This window comes from Fringilla coelebs (genome assembly GCF_963513975.1).
Source record: "Fringilla coelebs genome assembly, chromosome: 3".
Classification (NCBI taxonomy): domain Eukaryota; kingdom Metazoa; phylum Chordata; class Aves; order Passeriformes; family Fringillidae; genus Fringilla; species Fringilla coelebs.
Window position 1 is genome coordinate 90,195,930 of NC_140030.1, and position 23,405 is coordinate 90,219,334.

A 23,405-nucleotide genomic window follows, 5' to 3' on the forward strand; every position below is an offset into this window, starting at 1 on the left:
GCCTTAGAATGTGGAAGGGAGGTTTCTGTATTAGACTTGAAAGGAGTGAATGCCCCAGCCTCACCCATTTTTTCTGACTGGGTAACAAGGCCATTTTTGTAGAGGTAACGTTCACACTCCAGTTGATGCAATAAAGAGAATTAAGAAACCCCGTGTAGACAAAACCCAGTCTCCAGTAAAACTATATGTATATTTTAAAAACACTAGTCAATTATTAGCCAAGCTGCTGGAATATTAGTGCTCCCTATGAAGTAACCTTTGGCTGATGGACCTGTCCTTTTTGACACTGAAGCCTGAAGACACCTCTCCTACCAGCCAATCCCCTGAGCACTGGGGTTGGAATCACAGGCAGTCTGCTCACAAAAAAAACACTCTGCAAATTCTGATCTCTCAGGCAAAAGTTTGATAGGTGGTGGACCATGGAGCTTCTTGTGAATGTAAGAAAATGGATAGAAGAAAACAAGACTGCCTTTTTGCCACCTGTTTGCAATAAGCTTATGTAAGTAAATGAATAGTTTTTTTACCAAGTTATTATATATACAGATATTCCTAGCTATAAGAGGAAGCTGCAACAATGCATACATGGTAAAGATTAGTAAGGAACCGTAATTCCTCTCAGGCTGCAGCCAGAGTGCTGTTCTACAAAACAGACAGTGAGTGAAATCTGTTTTGCAATAACTCAGCAGAATCTGCAAAGATGAACTTGAATACAAGATACTTGTCTCAACTCAAAGTTACTTGTAGGCAGGGAGACTGAGTAAAGAGAATTTGTGTCAGGCTCTGTGACAACAAACTCCTAGAAATTGGAGGAGATGGCATCACATCCAAAACCAAATTACAACCTGAAGTAGCTAAAGCTGCTGAAAATCATTCCAACATCACAGAGGAGCCAAAGCTGCAGGAGCAATCAAAATCAGAAGGATATATCGTTGAAAAACAAGGAAAAAGGAAAGGCAGTGGTACCAGAGGATCAGATTTCCAGGGCATTTCCAGATCTGTCAAGGCAGGAGGGTAGGGAGCCTGAAGGGGCGGTTTACAGCCATTTACAGTATTCTGAATGATGCAGCCAGTATAAGGGAAAAAAGTGTGGGCATTACGCAGTTGTATGTACACCATGCATATGCTCTGTGTCAAAGCTTGTCAACAAATTCCAATGTAAATTATCCAATGTGTCTCAAAATATTAACAAGGACTTCTTTGTCAGTGAAGCTGAGGAGAAAATATTTTGTCTAAAACTCTGTATGCAGAAAGCTTTCATTAGAAAGTATTCTCTCCAAAGAGTGACATAGACCCAGGTTTTACAAAGAAATGAAAAAGCATTTTCTTTCTATAAATTTAATTAAAAAAACTTTCTTTACAATTTTAATCATAAAAAAAATATGCCTCTTGTCCTTCCCTTAAGTGCTATCTCTAATGAAAAGCTGAATGGGCAGTAATGTATCAGCAATATTAATTTCCATTCACAGGGGCAAGGGTTACTTTTCAAAGCAATGGTTACAAGACAAAGAAAAGGTAAAGAGTACATCATTATTGCCATATCTGTGTTGAAACTACAGCTGTTTGTAAAACTGAAAAATTCTGAAACTTGAATCACTACAAGTGTTCCCATTTCTTTCATTTTCAAAATGGATTTTAGTAAGCATTTTATGAAGTATATTAATTTCTGAAGCTTACCAATGATAATGGGAAAAATTTAATGTTTTATGTATGTGCAATATTCACATGTTTCCTTCCTTGTCAGCACAAATAATCTTCTTTGTGTTTACTATACTGTTCTATATTGCTTACTAGTAGTTCTGTAAATCTGGAATGTGGCATCTGTCATAGACCTTTGCCCATAAACATTTTAAGAAGTTACAGTGAAACAAGAAACATTCTTTGTGATAAAAATTGTATCGTTTAAAATAAAATCCATTTTTCCAACATGGCTTTGGCCTGTGTAGAAGCAGAGTAAAACCATCTACTGCATGGGTTCTGAGTCTACCACCACCTGCATCTGGTGCTACCTAAATGTTTTCAGGATTTTCCAAAAGGTTTTAGGTGATTTTTCAGGAAGCAATGAATAGATTTTCAACATTTTTTCAAAAGCTTGATCCTTCATGTGCTGAGTAGAGATGTATTAAGGCAATCTTCTCACTGTCCTACTGCCTCATGGAAGGCAACCACCTCAAAATTTAAGCAACTTACTTTGTTTCAAGGGAGAGATGTAGCAGTTAAAACTAGGTCTCACAGCAACTCAGTAGGGCTTTTGATATCTAAACTTATTACAGCTTTCAGGCTTTTATGACATTGTGTTCCATACAATTGAGAGGATCACAATTTTTAAATACCTATTTGGGATTGCAACACAAAACCTCAATTCCTGAATTACTGCCTATTCAGAGTTTTACCAAAGTAAAGAAAATGATACATCTAATAAAATTGCAGCTCTGACATTGTATTTTAATGACACTGTCCTGTAAGTTTAAATGCTTTTTAACCTCAACAATGAGCAATTAGTGCAAAATCAAACCCCTTGACACAGCTGATTTTCACAGGTACTTCTAAAGCTCTTCTGAGTTCAGATTATGATGCTTACCAAAATGACTTCTAAGTATGGTCATGGACCATCTGAATCTTTGTAGTCTTAATATGTTTTTAAAGGGTTACCTGCTGGTACCATTTTCTTTATGGGGATGAGAAGAGAAATGTAAGAGTATGGAAAAACTTAATACTCCATTAATTAGGTCCTTATTCTAACAATAGTACAGTCAAGTAATTTTCACATCCCTGAAACCTTTACAATACTCCTAACCTGCATTTTAGCAGTCTTAACTGAAACTTTTCTTTGTTGTATTTTGTGACAATAAATAATTGTTAAATATAACAATATTTAAAGGAAATATATTAACCAGATCACTTTATTTAGAAAGGTGGGCAGACTTAACTATTGGAATTCCTGCTCATATTTCATAGCTGGAATCTTTTGATGGTGTCAGTATACATTTGTTAAGGATTGAATGATCAACCCATAGGCTGTGTATTACATAAAGCCCAGGTAAATCTATGGGATAATTAATCATAGATTTGCCAAATTAAGAAGTCAAGCAGTAATTGTTTTAAAGCAGTATTTTCAGTTTTACATAGTGAATTAATAACAAAGCTGGATGTTTATTAAAAAAAAAAAACTAACCCATCTTAACAGCAGACTACAAGATACTCACAGACTGCCTTTTTCTTATTTTATTCTTCAGGGTTAGTTTTCATTTATTTCATTAATTATTATCTGTATTGCTGCTGTTTGGGTCATCCTGCCCTTCTTTAGTAGAAGTGTTCGTTAATGCAGAAGCATTGCAGCATGCTGTTGAACAGGAATATTAAATCTGCATGGTACAAACAGTTTGGATTTCAGTTCCTTATTTTATGATAGATTATGAAGCCCAGTGCTGTAAAATATACAGCTTCCTATGGAGAGAACAGTCAATTCTAATTCTTTAGTTTTATTTGACCAACTAATTTGTCACTGTTACTTGTTAACTGCTTTACTAGTCCCCACTGTGTTGGTCATTATCATTTAAATACTCTTCACAGGAAAAGTGATAACGGTAGCAGATTGAATATATATGTGCCACCACTCAGAGCAGCCTCTCTCAATTAAGCCTTACAAGGTGCTGACACAGGGACAGGCTGTTGTTGTTCCCTGTGTTTCAGGGGATCTTGGCCCTGCTGGTTCCATGTTACTGCCCAGGACCTCCTCATTGCAGAGCAAAGGTTAATACACCTCAGTTCACTTGTCTAACAGCAGACAAATTTCGATTCACAGCTAACAGGCCTATTTTGAGGGGTTTGTGTAGTAAAGGAAAACCTACTACCTTACCTTTATATTAGTGTGAATGGACCGATAGGTAATTGGGGTGATAGCCATTCCTTGTGGTAGCTGAGAGGAACGCTCACTGGGGCTCTTAAGAGGGGCAGAGTTAAGAAATGGCCTGGAATCTCCTTTTCTGAAATAGCCACAACCACAATGAAACCATTGTAATGTTATTCCAGCTTAGCAAAACCAGTATAAACAGAACAGAAATTAGCTGGCAATTCTTACCATCTGTATCGCTGGTAATTCTACCAATGTGGGGGGGAAAAGTATGTTTTTACCTTTGTTAACTTTTGAGAGTTATACCTTTACATAATCAGCTCAGGTTGAAAAACCTCTTTTCTAGTTCCTGTCTCTTAGGTAACATTCTTTGTCTTTTCAATTCAAAGCTCTTTTCACAGCTGGCAGCTATTGTTGTCCCCTTTTCATAGCTGTAGGCATTGAAACACCAGGAGGGTGGTAGTCGGCCTCAGGTCACCCAACAGGAGAGTGCCAGAGCAGAGAGGTGCATCCAAGGTCTATGAGTTCTTGTACTGGCTGTTGCTTTCCACTCAACAATATTTCATTGACTCACTGTCCTAAAAAGAATTACACACAATAAATTAAATAAAGAACATCATGAACAGAAGTAGCTTCAAAATGTCACTTTCTCTTCTAGGCATCGCTATCAATTAAATGTGATGTTTGTTGGAGGGCCAAATGAAAGGAAGGATTATCATATTGAAGAAGGAGAAGAGGTAACCACAGATTGTTTATATTACTCTGATTTATCTATAATGGTTAAAGATACAGATTAGCAATGCCAGGCTCAGTGCTGTTGTATCTATTAGATATATTCATAGGTTTAAACAGAATCATTCACCAGAACCATACATCATCTGTGCACTTTGTTTAAAAAAAGTACATGAGATCAGATCTATCAGTTCCAACAGGAAACTAGAGAAAGTATTCTGACATGCGCAAGTGTCCCATTTCAACATTTTGGAACAGAACTTTAATGATATTTGGTAATGATACTTTATATCCTGGTATTTTATTTTTATTCTGGATATTTTTGTATCCTGATATATTTTGTTACATGATATTTTATATCAGGTAATGTTATTTTTAAAACAATATTTTATTGCAGAAGATTGGTCTGTATTTCAAAAGTCATTTGGTATTCAAAAATCAGAAATATTTTAATTCACTAGAAATTGTTTTTTTGCAGACTTAGTGAGAATCATCAGCTTTTCAGCTTTCATTTGAGTTTGGAAAGAACAGAGTCTTTAAATATTTTTCACATCATTCCCCTGTGCTCAAAGCCATTCCACTGTTGGCTCAAAGTCATTCCAACTTTGAGTTGTGAGTAACCATTGCATCAAATGCAGCATGGAGAAAGAAAGAGTAGAAACCTAACAAAATTGTAACAATTTATACCTTATTCGTTTACTGCTTTTTTCTTGTAACTGCGTGCTCTGCCTGGGGACTTCTCCACCTCTGGATCAGAAAGAATCCTAAGGGAAAGTGATTACTAGAGGCCTGGAAGTAAGGGTACAGGATGGAGACAATTTTCCTTGCTTCCCAGCAGAATAATTTAACTTCATGTTATTCCAATAACATTTGGCAACCTAATTTTAAGTATCTTTGGAAAGTCAAGCCTAAGCATCTACATAGTTTAAGGCAGAAGTGGGTCAAGTTTCTATAAATCCTTTCAAAGAGAGAGAAAAATTAAATATTTATCATTGAATCACTTCTCCCCAGACCCTCCCCAGCATTTCACAAAAGTCTGCATTGATTTCCTGTTCTAATTGTGCTGTGCAGCTGTGTGTAGTCCTCACAGACACACAGCTCTGGAAGAGCAGATGCTGAGTTATCCCTGGGTGACACCCACCTGGGCTGGATTGTCACTACCATCTCCCAGCCCACCTGTGGCTGTGGGCACAGGCACATACATCACGTGCCAGGTTACCAACACAGTGCACTGTGTGTCCCCTCTCATGGGCTGTGCAGGGAGCTCTGGCAGCACTGGCCATCACACTGCTTGGGTTTCCTTAAAATGAAAGTTAGGCTGATTTAACTTTTTTTTTTTCTCATGTTGCAAGACTTTCCTGTATTTGTAAATTATTTGGCCTACCCTTTTATAAACTCTTTATATGACTTCTCAACAATATAAAAAGTTAGCCATATCTATAAAGGCATGATTTTTAATTTGCTGTTGCATACTGATATTGTTGCTAACTCAAGTGGAAACAAGGTTTTTTAGGTATCAGTATATGCTCATTTAAGCTTCCCACAATTACTCAGAAACCAAAAATGGAATCATAACAACCTATAACATCGGAAACTTGGCAATACACACATCAGAAGCCTTATCAATTATGTACCAGTTTAACATATGGGCCAATTTTGTTCAGTTTTATAAAAGTACATTATAGTTATTCATTGCATTTTACCATAGATTTTTATCAGACACATTTTCACCTTCCTGTGATCTAACTTAGAACCATGTTTCTCATTAGAGAAGAATTGTGAGGTAGAGAGTATCCTAGCAAAAGGGCATATTCCTAAATTAGATTTGGGATTTAAAAAAAAACATTGAAAGCCATGTTCAGCTCATTATTTTGTCAGGAAAAGTGTAATTTATAGTTCTGGGTGATAATTTGAAGGCAGACTATATAGACATACTGTCAGCAGACCAAATCACGAATGTGAAAACGTACAAATCCTTCAGGCAAATTTAGCTGATTCTGTTCTGCTGTTAGTCTTCCTATAGCAAAGAAGGGTTGGTTTGGAGAGAAAGTTAAATTTAGGATTGTTTATATCTGTCCACTCACTATCTCGTGCCTGCTATCACACAGTTTATGGAGTGTCCTATGGCAGAACTTGTGCTTGAAAGCACAAGTTCACAGCAGCAAAGGGTTGGCATGCAGAGATAAGGGCTGAGGAGCATCTTCCTGCTCCCAAGCTGCTCTCTGCTGGTGCCATTAACGTGCAGGTGTATCAGGAAGATTAGGTCTGACTGGCTAATTAGGAGGAAAAAAAACCCAGAGGCTTGATTTGAAGTCTCTTCAAAGCCTTTTAGAATTGTCTCCTGAACCCATTTAGGCTAAAATGACAGCTACTCTAGCACAATTTCTTTCCTCCTCTCAACAAGCAGGCATTTTCTAAATAACTCTTATATTTTGTTCCTTCCTAGTTTTCTCTGTAGCTCTTCACTGCCCTCTTAAATTTCTGTGCACTACTTCTTTGCCATCATTCCGCACAAAAAGAGTCTCATACCTGAGACTGTGTTACTCTGGACAGGTTTTTTAAAGAGAAATATGAAGCTGTAACTTAGAAGAGTTAAACCATTCACAGTCTTTGACTGGAATTTACCAGGGAGTCATATTCATTCTTATTTTTAAAGTTCCCTTTTGCTCCCTTCTCCATCAGAATAGAGGTAGTCAGCAAACATCTATTCAGACATTCTCTGCCTCTAAATCAGACTCATTCAAAATGAATGCTTTGGGAAATGCATCTTCTGTTGGAACATGGCAAAAAAGTGCTGTGAGGATGAACCTATATATCTAATACTGACAGAACTTTCCAGGAAGTGTTTGTGCTACATAATGAATTCTGAGGGTTTCAAAAGAATCATTATTCTGATGTGCCTCATTTGTCAAGAGGGCTTTGGGTTCCATGGACTAGTGACTATGATTCTTGTGTAGTCAACTCGATGAGGCCACTGAAAGTTTCTGTGGCAGCCCTGACATGATCACAGAATTGCTATAGTTGGAAAACACTGCCAAGATCATTGAGTCCAACCTACTCATCTAGATCACGGCACTGAGTATCATGTCCAGTTGTTCCTGAACACCTCCAGGAATGATGACTCCACCACCTCTCTGGGCAGCCTTTTCAATGTCTGACAACCCTTTCCATGAAGAAATTCTTTCTGCTGTCCAACCCAAGCTTCCTCTGGCACAGCTTGAGGCTATGTCCTCTTGTGCTGAAACCCTCATAACTCTGGGGTAGCAGGTACTAGGGAACAGTCCTCAACATATCTTTGTCTTGGATTTTTCATACCAGAGAATTTGTGACAAGAAGAGCTTTAATGTTAACATAGCCTACAGGCTTCATGGTGTATTTACTGCATTTTTACTTACTTGTAAAGCCTGAGGGTAGAAAAAAAAAAAAAACAAACCTTCTTCCAAATAAATAAATGAAAACTCAAGGGGACCATATATTTTGGAGAAAGTTAATGACAGAGAAAACCCACGATCATAACAAATCCTAGCTCTAGTACAAGAATTCAGAATTTACTGCATTGTGTGGGCTGCTTTGGGGAATAGTGAGATATGCTGACAGCTAAATCTAGGATTACAAAAGTAGTTAGGCTGCTATCTCTTTACCCACCTCAATCCACCACTTAACACAGTGAATCTCAACTGACTTTGATTTCGCTGACTTTGATTTCTTAACAATTTACATTCTGATGTTGAGTCTATGTAAAACAGTGCAGTTTCATGCAGAGAAATTCAAATCAGCCTTTCATCTACCACCTGCAATACAATTGCATTGGCACAAGCCCCACTTGGATTTAGAAGTCCCACTTGTCATTGTGCTGTATTTTACCCTAAGTTTCTGCTCTCAGCATCTAGGCTGTTTCCTATGGATAGAGCCATCTAATTATTGGCCCAGCCCCACAGACCAAAGCCTTCATACTGCAGTCCTAAAGAGAACTCTCAGAGAAGGAGTTCCCCCTCCTTTGATCATCTTGGTGACTCTCTTCAGCTTCTTGTAGCACATTCACATGGTCTGACTGAGATACAACTTCATGCTTTGAAACATGACCGAGGTTTGAGGTCACATCTGCCACATCTCATCTGAGTTTTCTTGACCTGAGTTTTGATTTCTCTTTCTCTCCCACTCCCGCAGACACCACAAGTAAGACTTGGCTCCAGTTTCTGACAGATTATCAGCCTAAATGCAGCCTGACCCCTTCTAGTGTATGCTGCTTTCCAGTCAGCATACTTTGGAGAAACTCTCCCCTATCAAGATCAATTTGCCCTTTGCATTTTATAAGGATAGCAGATGTCTGAAAACAAGGGGAAAGTGGGGCTAGGTGAGAATTCCTGTAGGTTATTTTGTTGTGCTTATATCCCAAATAAATCTGAGAACCTGAATCACAACAAAGCAAGAGAAACATTTTTGCTTCTTTACATTTAAAAACCCCCACATTTGTCTGGTAAAGACTCTTGGAACATTTTAATAAGAAACAAAGCTCCTATTAAAAAGTAATAAGAGCGATGATCCTTTTGCATCAGAAGGAGATTGTGTCTTCAGAAATAGTTTTGCTGCCTAAGATTGTTGGTTTGAGTTTTGGCTAGTATTCAGGTCTTACAGATGACATGTAAATGAGGAGAGGGAAATAAAAAACCAAACCACACCAAAAGCCTTCAACATAATTTTCTCTACCTTCCTCATCTGTTTGTCTTGTAGACTTCTGATGGCTGAAAAACCCTTGTGATGAGGAAGGGAGAAAATTATTTTTCTGTACTCAAATCAGTCACCACTGAAGTCTGGAGAACACCCAGGCTCTACTCCCACATCAGAATGTCATTTGCTCTCCAAATTAATCTAATGCTCAGCCATGTGATAAGCAATACAAGCCAGGATATACCAAGGCAGAGCCTAATCCCAGAAGTGGCTGAGCAATCCCAAATTCCATTTTTAGATGCCGTCAGAACTGAAAGTATCCTGCTAATTACAGATCTCTTTAGAGGTCTGTAAGTCAGCTGTCAGCCCTCATGGAGCTCTGGGTTCCTGTGTCTAGGCAGAGTTTGATATCAAAGGTGTATCCAAATAAAATTACATACACTGCTGTACATGAAATAAAATAGATTTGTGGGTTTTTTTAGTTAGTCAATACAAACCAATTACAAATCCTCTATTCTTCCACTACTAGATGCTTCTTTGTTTACTCTGCTAGGATACACATACCTATAATGAACGAGCAATTCTCACCACACTAATATAGTGAGGATGTTCGTGCTTCTTTTAAGGTGGTACCCACTGGTTCTACTACCCTGTTGAAACTTTTGTCAAGACAAGCAGCTTCAGCAATGCTTCCACTCATGGCAACAGTGAATTCCTACCTCTGTGCATCTCCTTTCCTACAGAAATGCCAGCATAATTTATTCTATGAGTATTCATAATTGAATGGAATATCCCTGTACAGACTTAAGAGTGATTCAGCACTGGCCACTCTACCTTCCCCTGCAGGCATAATGCTATCAGGTTTGAAGCATGATCAAAAAGGGTGAAGCAGACTAAGGAAGGAGGATGTATTTCTCCTACAGCAAAGAAAATTAAGGAAAATAAAATCTAATTTAAAAAACCCTCTCAGTCTTAAGGGGTTTTCATTTGAGTTTTGGAGGTATATCTGCAGTTTTAATGATCATAATGAGTTATGTTATGAAATAATGTTATGCTTGGGGCAAAGTAGCTCTCCTAGGTGCTTCATAACTTCTAGGGGTAAGATGAGCATTAATAAAGGAGGTGTTTTTAGTGGGATCATAATGAGAAGATGCCACATAGTAAGCAGAAAACTAAACAAAATGCTGAAGTCTGGAAAAGAAGAAGAAAGGATGAAGATAGAATAATAAATAAATAAGCACATTTAGTAACAAAGGATAAAAAGAACAGTGAACAACCTTTGTTTCTTCCTTGAGACACATTTTTCATCCAGAAAAAGACAAAATTCATGCCCAATTGTGAGCTATTATGCAGTAGCAATATGCAAATCTAGGCTTTTCTACAAGAAGAGATATATACATTTCATGTAACAAATCATTGTTATTAATAAGATATTAATGAAACAGAAATATTGCACATTTCCTCAGGTTTTAGTACTGCTGGGGAGAATGGATGCTACATTATTCCAGTAAGAGAATGGGAAAAGTACAGTGGGAAAAGTTATATTTTTAAGTGGTATGAACTCTATTGGTTTACTATCCTATGGGAGAATAGGTGTATATATTTGTGTATATGCATATACATATACACCTGAATCTTCTAACTTTTTGATTTTTTTTTTCCAAGAGAGACTTAGGAAAACAGATTTGCCCAAAAGACAAAAGTCAGTCACTATTTAGAAAAAAGAAGTTTCCAAGAAAAGGCAGTACTGTGTTGCTAATTTGGCCTCTGAAATGGGCGTGGACTGTAACTCACTGAGATATTAAATAGCTGACAGTTTTCTTGATAGAAAGTTCAGGTTATATTATAAGCAAAGCATTAGATTCACTAATTGCTGCCACTTGTATTAATCACAGTTACATCAGATGATTTATGGATGACTGAAGCACTCAGGCAATTTAAAAGAAAAGAAGTTTTGAAGAATAGACCATAATTTACAGTGAAAGGTACTATTTAAATTCAGTCAGAAAAACACTTTCATTGACAATGTGTAGCCCACGTCATTCCTCCTCTCCCACTGCTAAACTGTTCTTTTAATTCATAACTTACTGTTCATAATCTTTCCTTATGACTGTGATGCTTCCTCTCTGAAGTGGATAGCTGACATCCACTCTCAAGTTTTTCATTTCCAGTAAGGTTTCTCAGCTGCATGATTCATGTCAGAACCAGAATAATCTCTACCTCTGTTGTCCTTTTCCTCATCTACATGTCCTGTGCATGTGTTCAGTAATAGCTGCCCCAGTAGCTGCAGGGCAAATAACACTCCAAAGCTCAAGATACCCAAAATGATACTTTAGGTTTTGGCATTATCAGTGCCAGAGGACCCAAGGCTGGTGGGACAATCCATCGAGATCATGCAGTCCTAGATAAATCCTCTCTGAACTGAAGGAGAGGCCATTTCCCCACTCAGATCACTCTTGTGCAGGGAGCAGCTGGCCCTGCCCAGTGGAAGGAGAGCTGCTGTAGCATTGGGTGCTGCCCTTCAGAAATGCCAAAGAAAGCCAGAGCAAAAGAACACAGGGGAATGGACTGCAGTGAGGATCAGTAGCCTGCCACTGTGGCCTTCTAGACAAGAGTTATAATTTATCTGTAGTGATGTCCCTGGCACAAGGTGAACTTTTTACTCACGTAAAAGCTCTCAGCATGAGCTTTTTTTCCAGTTTATCTTCAGTTCTCTCTATTGTTTTGTTCCCTTGGCAGCATACTTATTCTTTCTCATGTTCACAGAGGTGTTTCTTCAGTTCCAGGGGGCATGTATTAATATTTCAAAACTCTTTCAGAAATAATACTGATTAAAAAATTGATTAAGCTTTTCTAATGTTGGAAAGAGTTCAGTTCAGGGGGTTTTCATGATTCAGTGGTTTCTTCTTTCCCCTATTTATTTTTCATTTTGATGAAATTGTAGTGATTTGCTATAAACAAGGGATTTTTTCAATTATAGTTCTAACTTTGAATCATGTTTCAGACTACTTTAGCTGCACTAACACTCTGCTTTCTAGATGTGGTAAAGAGAACATGGAAAGCATGGCAGAAGTGACTGCTGGAAATACTATTGCTCTGCACTACATAAAAAAGAGGGGGAATGTGCCCATTATTTCAGGTCAAAGATACAGATCTGCTTACAAATGATAACAGTTCTGTCATGAAGCATGAGGACCTGAGCACCTCAGAGCCCCCACAAAGCAGATCTGGTTTTGGTCTGAAAACAGCCATGGAAGGGTCACCAAAGACAGAATTTTGGCTTCAGTGGTTCTGTCCTTATACACACTTAGAATGTAACCCTTTTACATATACACAGTGGGAAGAGCAGCAGACGTTCCTGGATTTTAGGGTATCCACAAAAGTAAAGCAGAACAGCTTCCAAATGGGCAATTCTTCCCAAATGAGAAAGTACCATTAAAAAACTGAAAAAATACACCAAAAAACCTGTGTGTGCATATTTGGAGCTTATTTGGAGAATTGGCATATAATTTGATTGATTAAAGACTCTTCTACATCTGAAATTAAGCTTTCTATATAGTGTAATTAATGGATGCCTGACTGCAATGTTGAGCCTTCCAAAAAGTAATTCCAAGGGTAAAACCAGGACAGTGGAATTCCACCAGGTCTATATGCAGTTACAGACCTCTTGGACAGATTGTTAATTCTTAGGAAGGTAATAGAAATAATACACATTCCGTAACTTTTTAAAAATAAACAGATTTTAGAAGCCAGTTTTTGTTAGAAAAAAATCTGCAAATAGTTGCAACTGCAAATTGAATGTATTTATACATGTATTTCTTTGTATAGAGAATATAAAGTGCAGAATGTTTTAGAGTAGCTGCCTAAATGCTATATTCTTATTTCTTCAGCTTTTTTACCAGGTTCAAGGAGATATGTGTTTGAAGATAATTGAGAATGGGAAACACAAAGACATTGTCATCCGAGAAGGGGAGGTAAAACAGGATTGTTTTTCTGTTATAGTTGTACATAAGTATGTTAAATGAATGTTTTATGTGTTATTTAGAAACCAATTTATCCCTGCTGTGCAAGAGACAGCATCAGGATTTATTTAAAAAAAAAAAAAAGCTTGAATGTTGTATAGAAAATTTTAAGTAAATAATAGGAAATTACAATAAACTGTGTTCAACATTTGACTGTTTCAATAACAGATAAAAATCCCTCTGAACATCTGGGGCATCTATTCAGATAGTCATAGAACATACTGAGAGAAGTTCTTATTCCCCTGCATTGCATGGGATCTGCCATTTGAATTCAGTTAGATCAGTCTTTTATTTACACCTTGCCAGGTACACACTGCTCACCAACCCACACAAACCATTAAGCTAACTGCCTAAACTGAGGAATTGAAATGATTCATACATTTTCAGCCTTCTTTAGTCCTCATAGCTCGCCTTTCCAACCATCACAGTAGGACAGCTTTAAAAGAGCAGTTTACAAATAAAACATATGCAATTTTTCCTTTTAGTAGTACACTTGCTATAGCATAGATTGCAGTGCTTTTACCAAGAGCATGAATAGACACTGGCTGTTACTACCACTTAGATGTACTACAACTGCCACTCACGGTTATTGACACAAGCTTGGACTGCACTCAGGTCTTGGAAAGGATTATTAGGTCTAGTGGAGACAGCCTTTAAAATGAAAGGCATGTTAAACCCAATAGCTTAATGCCATTGAAAGCATTACAACTTTTTCAGTGACAAAACAGAGCCTCGTTTTCCAGCTAGGAGGTTCTGGTACTACACTTCAGGAACACACCCAGCTGAGATCTCAGCATGTAAGAGAAGTGCTAATGAAAAGGAGCAGACAGTACTTGGTGGGAAGACTGACACCAGTACTGCTGAGGCACCTTCATTACCTCTGTTTTGTAGACAGAGAAACTCTAATGACTGCCCAGCCTTAGCAAAAACATCTGTACTGCTGAAGAATTCAGGCTTACCAGCTAGCTGCTAGGAAAGGGTTTAATCTCAAGCTTCAGAAATAGACTTATCTTAATCACATGTTGCCTATTCACTTTGTCACTTCCATGACTAAATAGCCTCTCATATTTGTTATTTATTTTCTGAGAGAGTAGCACTCATCCTGCAATCAAAGGTGCTTACTGTGTTGGGAGGATACATGTGGCTGATTAGTTTAGACATTTTATTGAGCAGACAAAGAAATCTGCTTTTTTATTTCCATTTCAATTACTCAGAAATTGCAGTAGGTTTATAAATTTCAGATGAGTAATTGATTAGATTTTCATTCCAATTGTGTCTAGCAATGATGATCAAACCAGGAGGAGAGAACTTGCCTGCCATCAAGGCAGTGCTGATTGCAGTCACTGTGTCATCATTCACAGAGAAAGCAAGAAACAGTGTTTGCAGGGCTGTGGGTACCACAGGGTGCAGCTGCAGAGAGCAATATGGGATCAACAAAAAGGGGAGAAGCAGGGAAAGGAGCACAAGACTTTGCAGGTTGAGGGGCAGAAAAAGGACAATGCAAAAAACAAAGACTTTCTGACACTGATGCTTTCTGATTTCTTTTAACAGATGTTCTTACTACCTGCCAGGATACCTCATTCTCCTCAAAGATATAAAAACACTGTGGGTCTTGTGATTGAGAGGGAAAGATTAAAAACAGAAATGGATGGGCTAAGGTGAAGTATAAACTATTGACTAATCCATTAGAATTCATAATATAATTTCATAAATAATTTCATAAATAGTTTCTCATCTCAACACAATGCTGTGTTTTAATTTCCTGATAATTTATCAGATTCATCCTGGCAATTTTGTACTAATTCTATCCACACATCTATTTATCTATACATGCATAAACAGAGATCTCATTTAGCATTTCCTTTAGTTAAACAAATTACCATATTGAAATTTCTGAAATACTTGTTGTGGTTATAGCAATCTACTTACATACTACGTACTGCTATTGCCTTAAGTTTTAAAAAAGATCTCAGACCTCTCTAACAACCCAAATAAAAAAGATCTTTATCAGTTCTGGCAAGCAGAATATTAATTCCTTTGTAAGCACTGAAAGCAAAAAGATGAAGAACAGCTTTCTTATCAAGTGTGTGGGAAGCTAGAAATAAAAGTCAATTTTCTCACCACTAGTCCCTCTGCATTGTACACATCTCTGCCTAGGTTTTATTGCCTTTTGAAGAAAGGTCTTCACATAAGTGAGTGGTTTGCTTTGTATTCTAGAGGGAGCAGGACTAAGCTTTGTCTTGCGCCCATACAGAATTCACAAGTCTAAGAGGGAAAGTCACAACAGTATAACATTAGAAAAATCTAGAAAAGCTGTCTTGGTATTAACCAGAGATCACAGACCAACCAGAATTTATAGCTGTCCGTATAATCCATGCAGATTTAAAACTGCAGTGATATCTGCAAAGTGCTGTTCCTGTCCTTTCACCTACAGTTTTGGTTGTTGCATGGGGAGTGTCACAGCAGGAAGATTGCAAGTATGCAGAGCTAGAAAGAGATACTTTTTCATTCAAAGAAAAAAGGCTATGGAAAGAAACTGAGAAAGGGACCATTCAAGAGAAGAAACCCACGATTAAATTCCAAGCTAAAAACAAGTCCCGTTCATTTAAAGTACTGTTTACCTATGCACTTGTCTCTTTTTTCCTTTCATTGCAGATCTGTAGGTTGTCTGGACTTACATTATTTAAAGGATACTTTGAGCTAGAAAAAAAAATGATCAGTGATTTAGATAAAAAAGATTATTATTAAAATAAAAAGAACAAAATAGTAAAAAAAATAACTTAAATAGTAAGTAAACTTTACTTAAAACAACCTACCATGTGATGTCTGTGAATGGTATGAGAGAGAGAAATGGCTGAATGCCTTTTTAGGGATCCAGGCTGATCTAAAGATTTGCACTCCAATATAGGCATGCTCATGTGGAGAAGTTAAATTAAAAGCTACCTTTTGGAAATTAACACATCCTAATTCAAAGTATCTAATCAGATGCTTGAAAAGAAATCAGAGATATTGAGTGCCCTTGTGTTCACACCAATGTGGTGAATAAGATGCTTGAAGTTTTGGAAGTGAGCAATCTTGTCATGCTTTTGAACCTACATTCGCTCTGTGTGCTCCTGGGAGAGAGGGGAATTTACAACAGAACCCCTAATGTTCTCTTACTTTTTTCAATACCAGCCACCTGCAGCAAACTGCACGAGAGGAAATCATAATGCACTTTGAAGTATGCTGACTCAAAGTCTAGTACTGTTCCATTATTTATCATGTCTACAAACCATAGTCATAAATCAGAGCCCCCAGCATGCTGATTGCACAAGTAAAGACTAAGTAGTCTGCTCCAGTGTTCCAGCCTAAGTAATGATTACGTGTCTTGTGCTATGAGAAAAATGATCTAGCTAATCTTAATTCCATGGCAAATAAGTACAAAACCAAATAAGTTTGATGTTATTCATATTGTCAGATACTTTATTTGTACCAAACAAGATATATTTAGCATCTCCCTTCTCTGTACATTGCCTGTGTTCAGAATTAGTGCTGGCAGCACAGCTTTTTTCTAAATTGGAGGTACAGATACTTTTATTCTCTTTTTGCAAAACATGAGGAGCCAGGGGGCTCTTAGAAAATTTCTGGACAATATATGTATAGATACATAAGACAGATATGAACGTACAGATATGCACAGGATAATTACATAAGTTTTCTTTTCCTCTTCAGACACACATTCCAGTAACTTTAACCTAAAAGACACACAGGACCTTTTTAAAAATATTGACTGAGTATAAATTCTGTGTTTGCCATTCCATAGATTGATTCCATACAGCAACCTTGACTTGTTGACCTCACCAAAATTTATTTATTTGTTAAGACAAGAAATTAATGCAAGTGAAGCACTAAATTCCTCTTCAGAGGGTGACTCAAACACTTCCCAAATCTGTGTAGCTCAAAACCATCTATTTTTCACTAACAAGTCCATAAGCCCCCTTGTTTTCTTATCAGCCCATGCATGGGCATTAAGTAAGCTGACTATCAAATGTGGGTATTTATGTCATAGCTGCATGGAAGCAGTTACTGGAAGTGGTATTTGGGTCCAGGTTTTTTTGCAGTGACTACATCCAAGCTGAAAGTTATTGGTCCCAATGGCTGCAATCACTTCCAGAATGAAATTGGGAATGGTTGCTGAAGGAATTTGGTGAGTTGTGATTGATCAACAGAACTACAAGGCACTCCACAGAAGTTTGAGCACCCCACCACCAAGTCACCAACCTGGGAAACAGAAAGCTTTCCCAAATAACCATTCCTCAGAATGAAGCACACCAGGCTTGACAATAAGTTGCTCTTACACAACATTGAGTAACTATTTTCTTCAAAACACTGAAACTGCCTGATCAGTTATTTAATAAAAGGATTGACTAATGTGTTTACTTTATCAGATACTATGTTGGAGAATCAACTGATGTCCTCTTTGAAAAATGGTTTCACTGTGAAAATCTCGGCACTCAACTAATACCAATAATTCAAGAGTAAGCTTTTTCCTTTGTAAATTTACAAAAAAAATTGAAATTCTATTGTAGATGCTTGTTAGTTGGTGGTTTATGTCATTAATTTGCTATTTATGCTGCATTTTACATAGACTTGCTAAAAGTTAATTGCTGCTCTATAAATTTCTAATCATGTCTTGTATGCCCCAAATTCATCAAATCAGACTTTTAAAAAAAAGAGAAATCAGATATTTCACACATCCATCTGGAGCACACTTTTTTTGAACCAGTAAACTTAGTAGCAAACTGCATCTAGATGCAAAAAGAATTGAATGAAAAATTAACACTGACTAATGCTAGGTTATCAAGGTGAATCACTGAACTGCTTTAAGGCTTCTTTCGCTCTTGCTTTAATCTAAACACTTTTAATTGATATTATTTATGCATGATCAGGACTGTGGCAAATTTGGTAGAGAGCTACTTCCTAAGAAACATGTGAATGTAATTAACTAATCAGTTTGATAAATGGTTACTAAAGGTGAACAAGGGAAGTGTTTAGTGACATTAATCTTGTAGGACTTTCAGACAAATCCTCTGTCACTAAAATAGATATAGTCTGGCATAGATGTGATAGTAGCTGAGGATTTGGCATATCCATTATCAGCACAAAACTTACTGGCCAGTATTACTGCCTAGTCTTTGTTAACCTACAGAACATAACTTTTTTACTTCTGTTTAAATGTTCATTATTCCAGGTTTTTCAATTCAAGGCAATATAAAACTGGAAAACCAAACCCAGGTAATACAAATTAATTTCAGAATTAGAACAATTGGTGATTGAAGAGCAATGATTCTCACCACATAAAATAAGTATCTGCTTTTCTTACTGGTTGTGTAAATTAAAGTTATGTTTGGGAAGTGTTTCCTTTCATTACCTTGACCACAAGGAAATTCCATGTAAATGATTACCAACAGCATCTTGCTTGGTCATGTGATGCCATCATAACCACCTATCAGGTAACTATACTAATGTGAAATGCTAGTATCTCTATCCTTACATGCCTGTCAAGTCTTATACTAACAAAATTTCACTTCTGACAGCCCATAAAGTGATTTTTGCTAGTAGAATTAATACATTTTATACCTGTTTGTACTCCTTTACCTACAGTAGATCACTCCTGTGATCTACTCTTGGGAAACCTAGAGAAAACCAGATGATTTTAGTTCCCATAGGGTCTGATCTGTTTAACATTTTATTTCCATGCTGTCTTGCCACATTTTTTATTTTGTCTCTGTTGTGATTGCAAATTCCACACTGGAACATATACTCCAGTTGTAACTCCACTTAAATCTTTTGGAAAGAGACATAGTACAGAGAAAGTGACTTCTGGAAAGCAAAGTTGTTAGTTTTAGCTCTAGGAGTCAGATCTCTCAAACATGGTGCTGCCTTTCTGCATGGCAACAAAAGCCTCAACTGCAAGAGCACCTTCAGTGGGAAATTTGTTTTGCTGGAATCTTACAATCCTGCTGGCCCACAGCTTTAAATGAGCACCCAGCATGTACATGATCCATTGCTATTGATTAACATAAACTATGCCCAAAATATCACCCTTACATCTTAATTATGTACAAAAGACCACATTATACAACCATTTGTGCCCTGCAGGAACAGGCTCTGTAGACTATGTGGAAGTGCTTTAGTTAGGTGCAACCTGGTCAGTTCTGCTGCAAGAACTACCTGGAAAGTCTCCATGACATTAGCAGGTTTTTAACTGAGACATGGAAAATCATCATACGAACAGCAGAAGCTGCCCGTGTAATCTCCAGGAGAGCCTGAGATTCCTTCCTGGAGAGCTCCTACACCAGTTAGCTAACCAGCCAAATGCTAACCAGCTCAGTGATTCCTACTGCTCAGCTAGGTTTGTTCTTTCAAATCTCTCTACTGTCTCATCTGTGCAACTGAGGGACATCCTGCACCAACCAAGAAATGTATGTATGGCTCAGGTGCACTGCACCCAGCTATGCTACTCTTGACCTCATGGCCAACTTGAATGTCATCTTCCAGTCACACAAAACTTGAATTCCACAGCTCTTGTCACTAGAGAAATTTTGGTTTCCCCTCTCTAAAAGGTTTTTGGAACCAGCTGTCCTTAATCTCCACATCAATTCCTAAACATTTTAAGATTATTTTGATGAATTACTCTAAGAGAAACAAAAGTTTCAGTGAAACCTTACATCCACATCTATCCCATCTCTCAGCTTGATAGTCACCATAAAAAAAGGTCACTGTCTGCCATCTCAATCAACAACAGAACAAAGCTCTTACTGAAATCCTAAAATTGGGTTAAGCTGGTTTTTGCCTGAATATCAGTGTTACTAAAAATAGTTTACTAAAACATTGTTGCCAACATGAAGTTAAGAGAAGATTCTTCTGTATGGGATAGCAACCTTAAGGCCCTTGCAGTCAGAAAGTGGCAAAGCAGTCAGGGAGCCTGCCTGAAAACTTTGCTGAACCAGCTTTAGGCATTGGTTCTTTGACTGACTGGGGAATGTCATTCTCAGGGAAAGGCTCCATGTTTCTTATAAATAAAATGAGGTTGTCTCCAAGATCTTACTTTTATTTCTCTGCACTCTCCAAATCTGTTTTAGTCTGAGCATGTCACCAATGTCTGGGTGTTGGTGGTTTGGTTTGTTTGGGGTTTTCTTTGCATGGGATGTGTGAGAGCTAGGTGGAGCAGGTACTGCCTCACTGTGTGTTCATACAGTGTTTAGCAGAGGAAATATAATTTCAGATGAAGCCTCTAGATGCTGCTGTTATAAAAAAAATACCATATCACACATAGTATCCTTGTTCAATACAGGGACTTGCAATAAGCATCCCTCACCAGGCTAAGAGCTTAAATGTCAGTAACAAATTAATAATATCAGAAAAAAAATACCATTAAAGATTTATATTTTTAACATTTTTGCAGAAGATTAGGGCTCAAGAACAAACCTCACAATCAATCAGAAGCTACAATATATCTTTTTGACACTTTTTTTAAACAAGTAATTCTGAGAAATAGTAATTGATAAATTTAGGAGAGAAGTTCTTTCTTTGTAATTTACCTGGCATGTTTTCAGCCTGGGGAAAAGCTCCCTTTTTCCAAATTTCAGGTTTTGTGGACAATAACTAATCCAACATCTCAGTGATATCTTATGCATGAGGAAAACACCCCACATTTTTAGTTATAAAAGTTTTCGTTTATAGCTCCTGTAACTCTCAGTGAGACTAACAGTGTTTAAAAAAAATGAAAAACAAGCAGTTTGAGATAGAAGTAAGCTAGTAATATGTTTGCTCTGAAGGCATACCCAGCTGATATAAAAAAAATGCTTTGGATTTATTCCCTCAGCAGCTCTTTTTTTTTTAAGAAGTAGAGTTCAGCAACCAGCATGACATTTGTAACATATAACAAGCTACCACCAGTTGCCATGATGTTTCACTCAATATATATCTCAGCATCATTTATATCTCAGCATCATTTGAGCTGGCTTATGCAGAGGATGGAGCTTCAGCCTTTTTTTTTTCCAGTTTCTCTTCTGAAAATCCAGAATCACTCCAATTTAAAAGTGCCAGCTGAAGCGCTCTCAGGTTCCTCTCCACATAAGCCTGAACTATTGCCTCACCTTCTTACAGAGAAATGGGATAAAATTGAGGAAAAACATCCTCAAAGAAATTCTGGATTGCAGCTCACTCTTAGAGGAAAGCTGTAAATGGAATCAATCAAGCTCCAATAGCTTTTAAAAAAACAAAGGAAAAAAAAAAAAACAAACCTAAGTCCATACCTTTTCTTGATTTATTTATGATTTCTGGCTTAGCCAAAAGCAGGGAAAGTCCCCCTGAAAGCAGGGCAATCAGAGTATATGAAGACACAGAGGAAGAGGGACTCAAATGCCATCAGGAAAAATATAATCAGAAATATATATTGCATGCAATCCTTACTTGAGGCATCCTCCCTGGAACTGTTTTGTATTTTATTACTAGACTCTTTTGTTTCCATGGGCAGAAGTAAAGTCTGAGAATACTCTCCCCTTTTTTTATCAAAAAGGGTGAATATTTTTGGGATGTAGGCTATACAGGGAACTCTCAAGATGGGCTGGTTTGGGTTCCTTGTCAGGTTTTTTGACATGAGGAATCATAGTTATCAAAACAAGCCCTTCTACTTTCAGCTGAATCAGCCTGAAAGCAAGATTATCCCAATGTAACAGTTTCATCCTATTTTTCTAGACAAGAGGACAAGAGATGGTTCAGAGAGAGAAACCTCAGTTCTAATAAAGAGTGATGGCTAAATATTCTTTACAGCAGTAACCAGAAGCTCCAAAGCTTTACCTGCCATGCCTGAAATAATCCAGACTACTTTGTGGAGTAATTTGATGGGGAAAAAAACTGCAATAAAATTTTTTTCTACAGTTAGGTGTGTTTGAAAATTAACCTCATGAACTTTAATGGTATAGGTAGAATGTCATGAATTTGTTTATCCAAACTGCTCTACTTCTAATTATCAATGAAATTTTATTTCCCAAACAAGCTTTATTGTGAGTGAACTTTCAGCTATGTAATGTAAAAACCAGTCCCGTAGTGATTTCGCTAGAAAAAGTTTCATTGATTTTTAGTGTATCTAGGGTGGTTTTCAGTCTAGATTAAGAATCTTGGTACAGTTGGAATACAGTGCAGTTTTATGTTTGTGATTCAGAGAAAACAAGACCTAAGCAACTGAATGAGCATGAAAAAATAGGTATTTTCTTCAGTCAGTGGAGCAGGGGTTACCATAGATGCTAGGGCATGCTCTATAAATGTTCTGTGGTCTCAGCAGTGCTATTAAAGAAGTTATAAGGGTAAGCTCAGCACTATAAAAATCATCTTCTGTGTGGTCATCCTCTGTAGCTAATCCAATGAACCTCCATAGACAATATTTGCTGCTCAGTCTTGTTTCACTGATATATAAAAAGAAAACAGATCTTCATTCTTCTATTTTTTTCTTCTTTTCAGTTAACTGGCTAGTGGGCAATGTTAATTCAATTAAAACTACTTCAGAAAACTAAAAACATGCAGGAAGAAATTCTGCCTGTATTTGCACTAGAGCAAATACAGAGCCACGCACTTGAACTTCAAATAACTGTATAAATATTTGTGCCTTTCTGTTGTAAGTACATTGAAATAATTCTAAAGATACTGTCTTTGTGGTTTTTTTTCAAGTAAGGATGCTAATTTTGAACATAAAATTTATTTGCTATGTATCTGTTTACAAAATTGACTATTTGATTCTCTTTACCCTCATCTTGAAGGACTTCCAACACACCTAAATGGATCACTCCTTCTCTTCTATAACATGGTACTTCTTTCTGCTCTGAGTAATTGCATTTAAAAAAACCCAGTATATGAGCATTTAGATATTAAGGACTATCCTATTAGGGACTAACCAATACAGAGACTTAATCATTTTAAACTGTCTAGACCCATCAGAATTGTACAGTTCACCACAACACCATCTCTGTAATTTTTATCAGCAACACAAATCTTCCCCTTTTCTGTATCATCCTCATTGCTCTCTTCTGGCAAGGATGACCATATAAACACACTATTCATCTTTAGCCTGTCGTATGTAATCCTTTAAGTAA

General features: G+C 37.2%; 1 protein-coding gene across 1 annotated transcript in view; it reads left to right on the forward strand.

Moving 5' to 3' along the window:
* Positions 1 to 419: 419 nt before the first annotated feature.
* HAAO (3-hydroxyanthranilate 3,4-dioxygenase) overlaps positions 420 to 23,405 on the forward strand; it is a gene marked incomplete at its 5' end in the record, with an annotated part of 32,648 nt that continues 9,662 nt past the window's right edge. Inside the window, 6 exons of the mRNA XM_084202380.1 lie at positions 420 to 499; positions 4,509 to 4,587; positions 13,141 to 13,224; positions 14,824 to 14,930; positions 17,700 to 17,789; positions 18,503 to 18,546. Coding sequence (XP_084058506.1) covers positions 420 to 499; positions 4,509 to 4,587; positions 13,141 to 13,224; positions 14,824 to 14,930; positions 17,700 to 17,789; positions 18,503 to 18,546 — 484 coding nt within the window. The remainder of the gene's footprint in view (positions 500 to 4,508; positions 4,588 to 13,140; positions 13,225 to 14,823; positions 14,931 to 17,699; positions 17,790 to 18,502; positions 18,547 to 23,405) is intronic.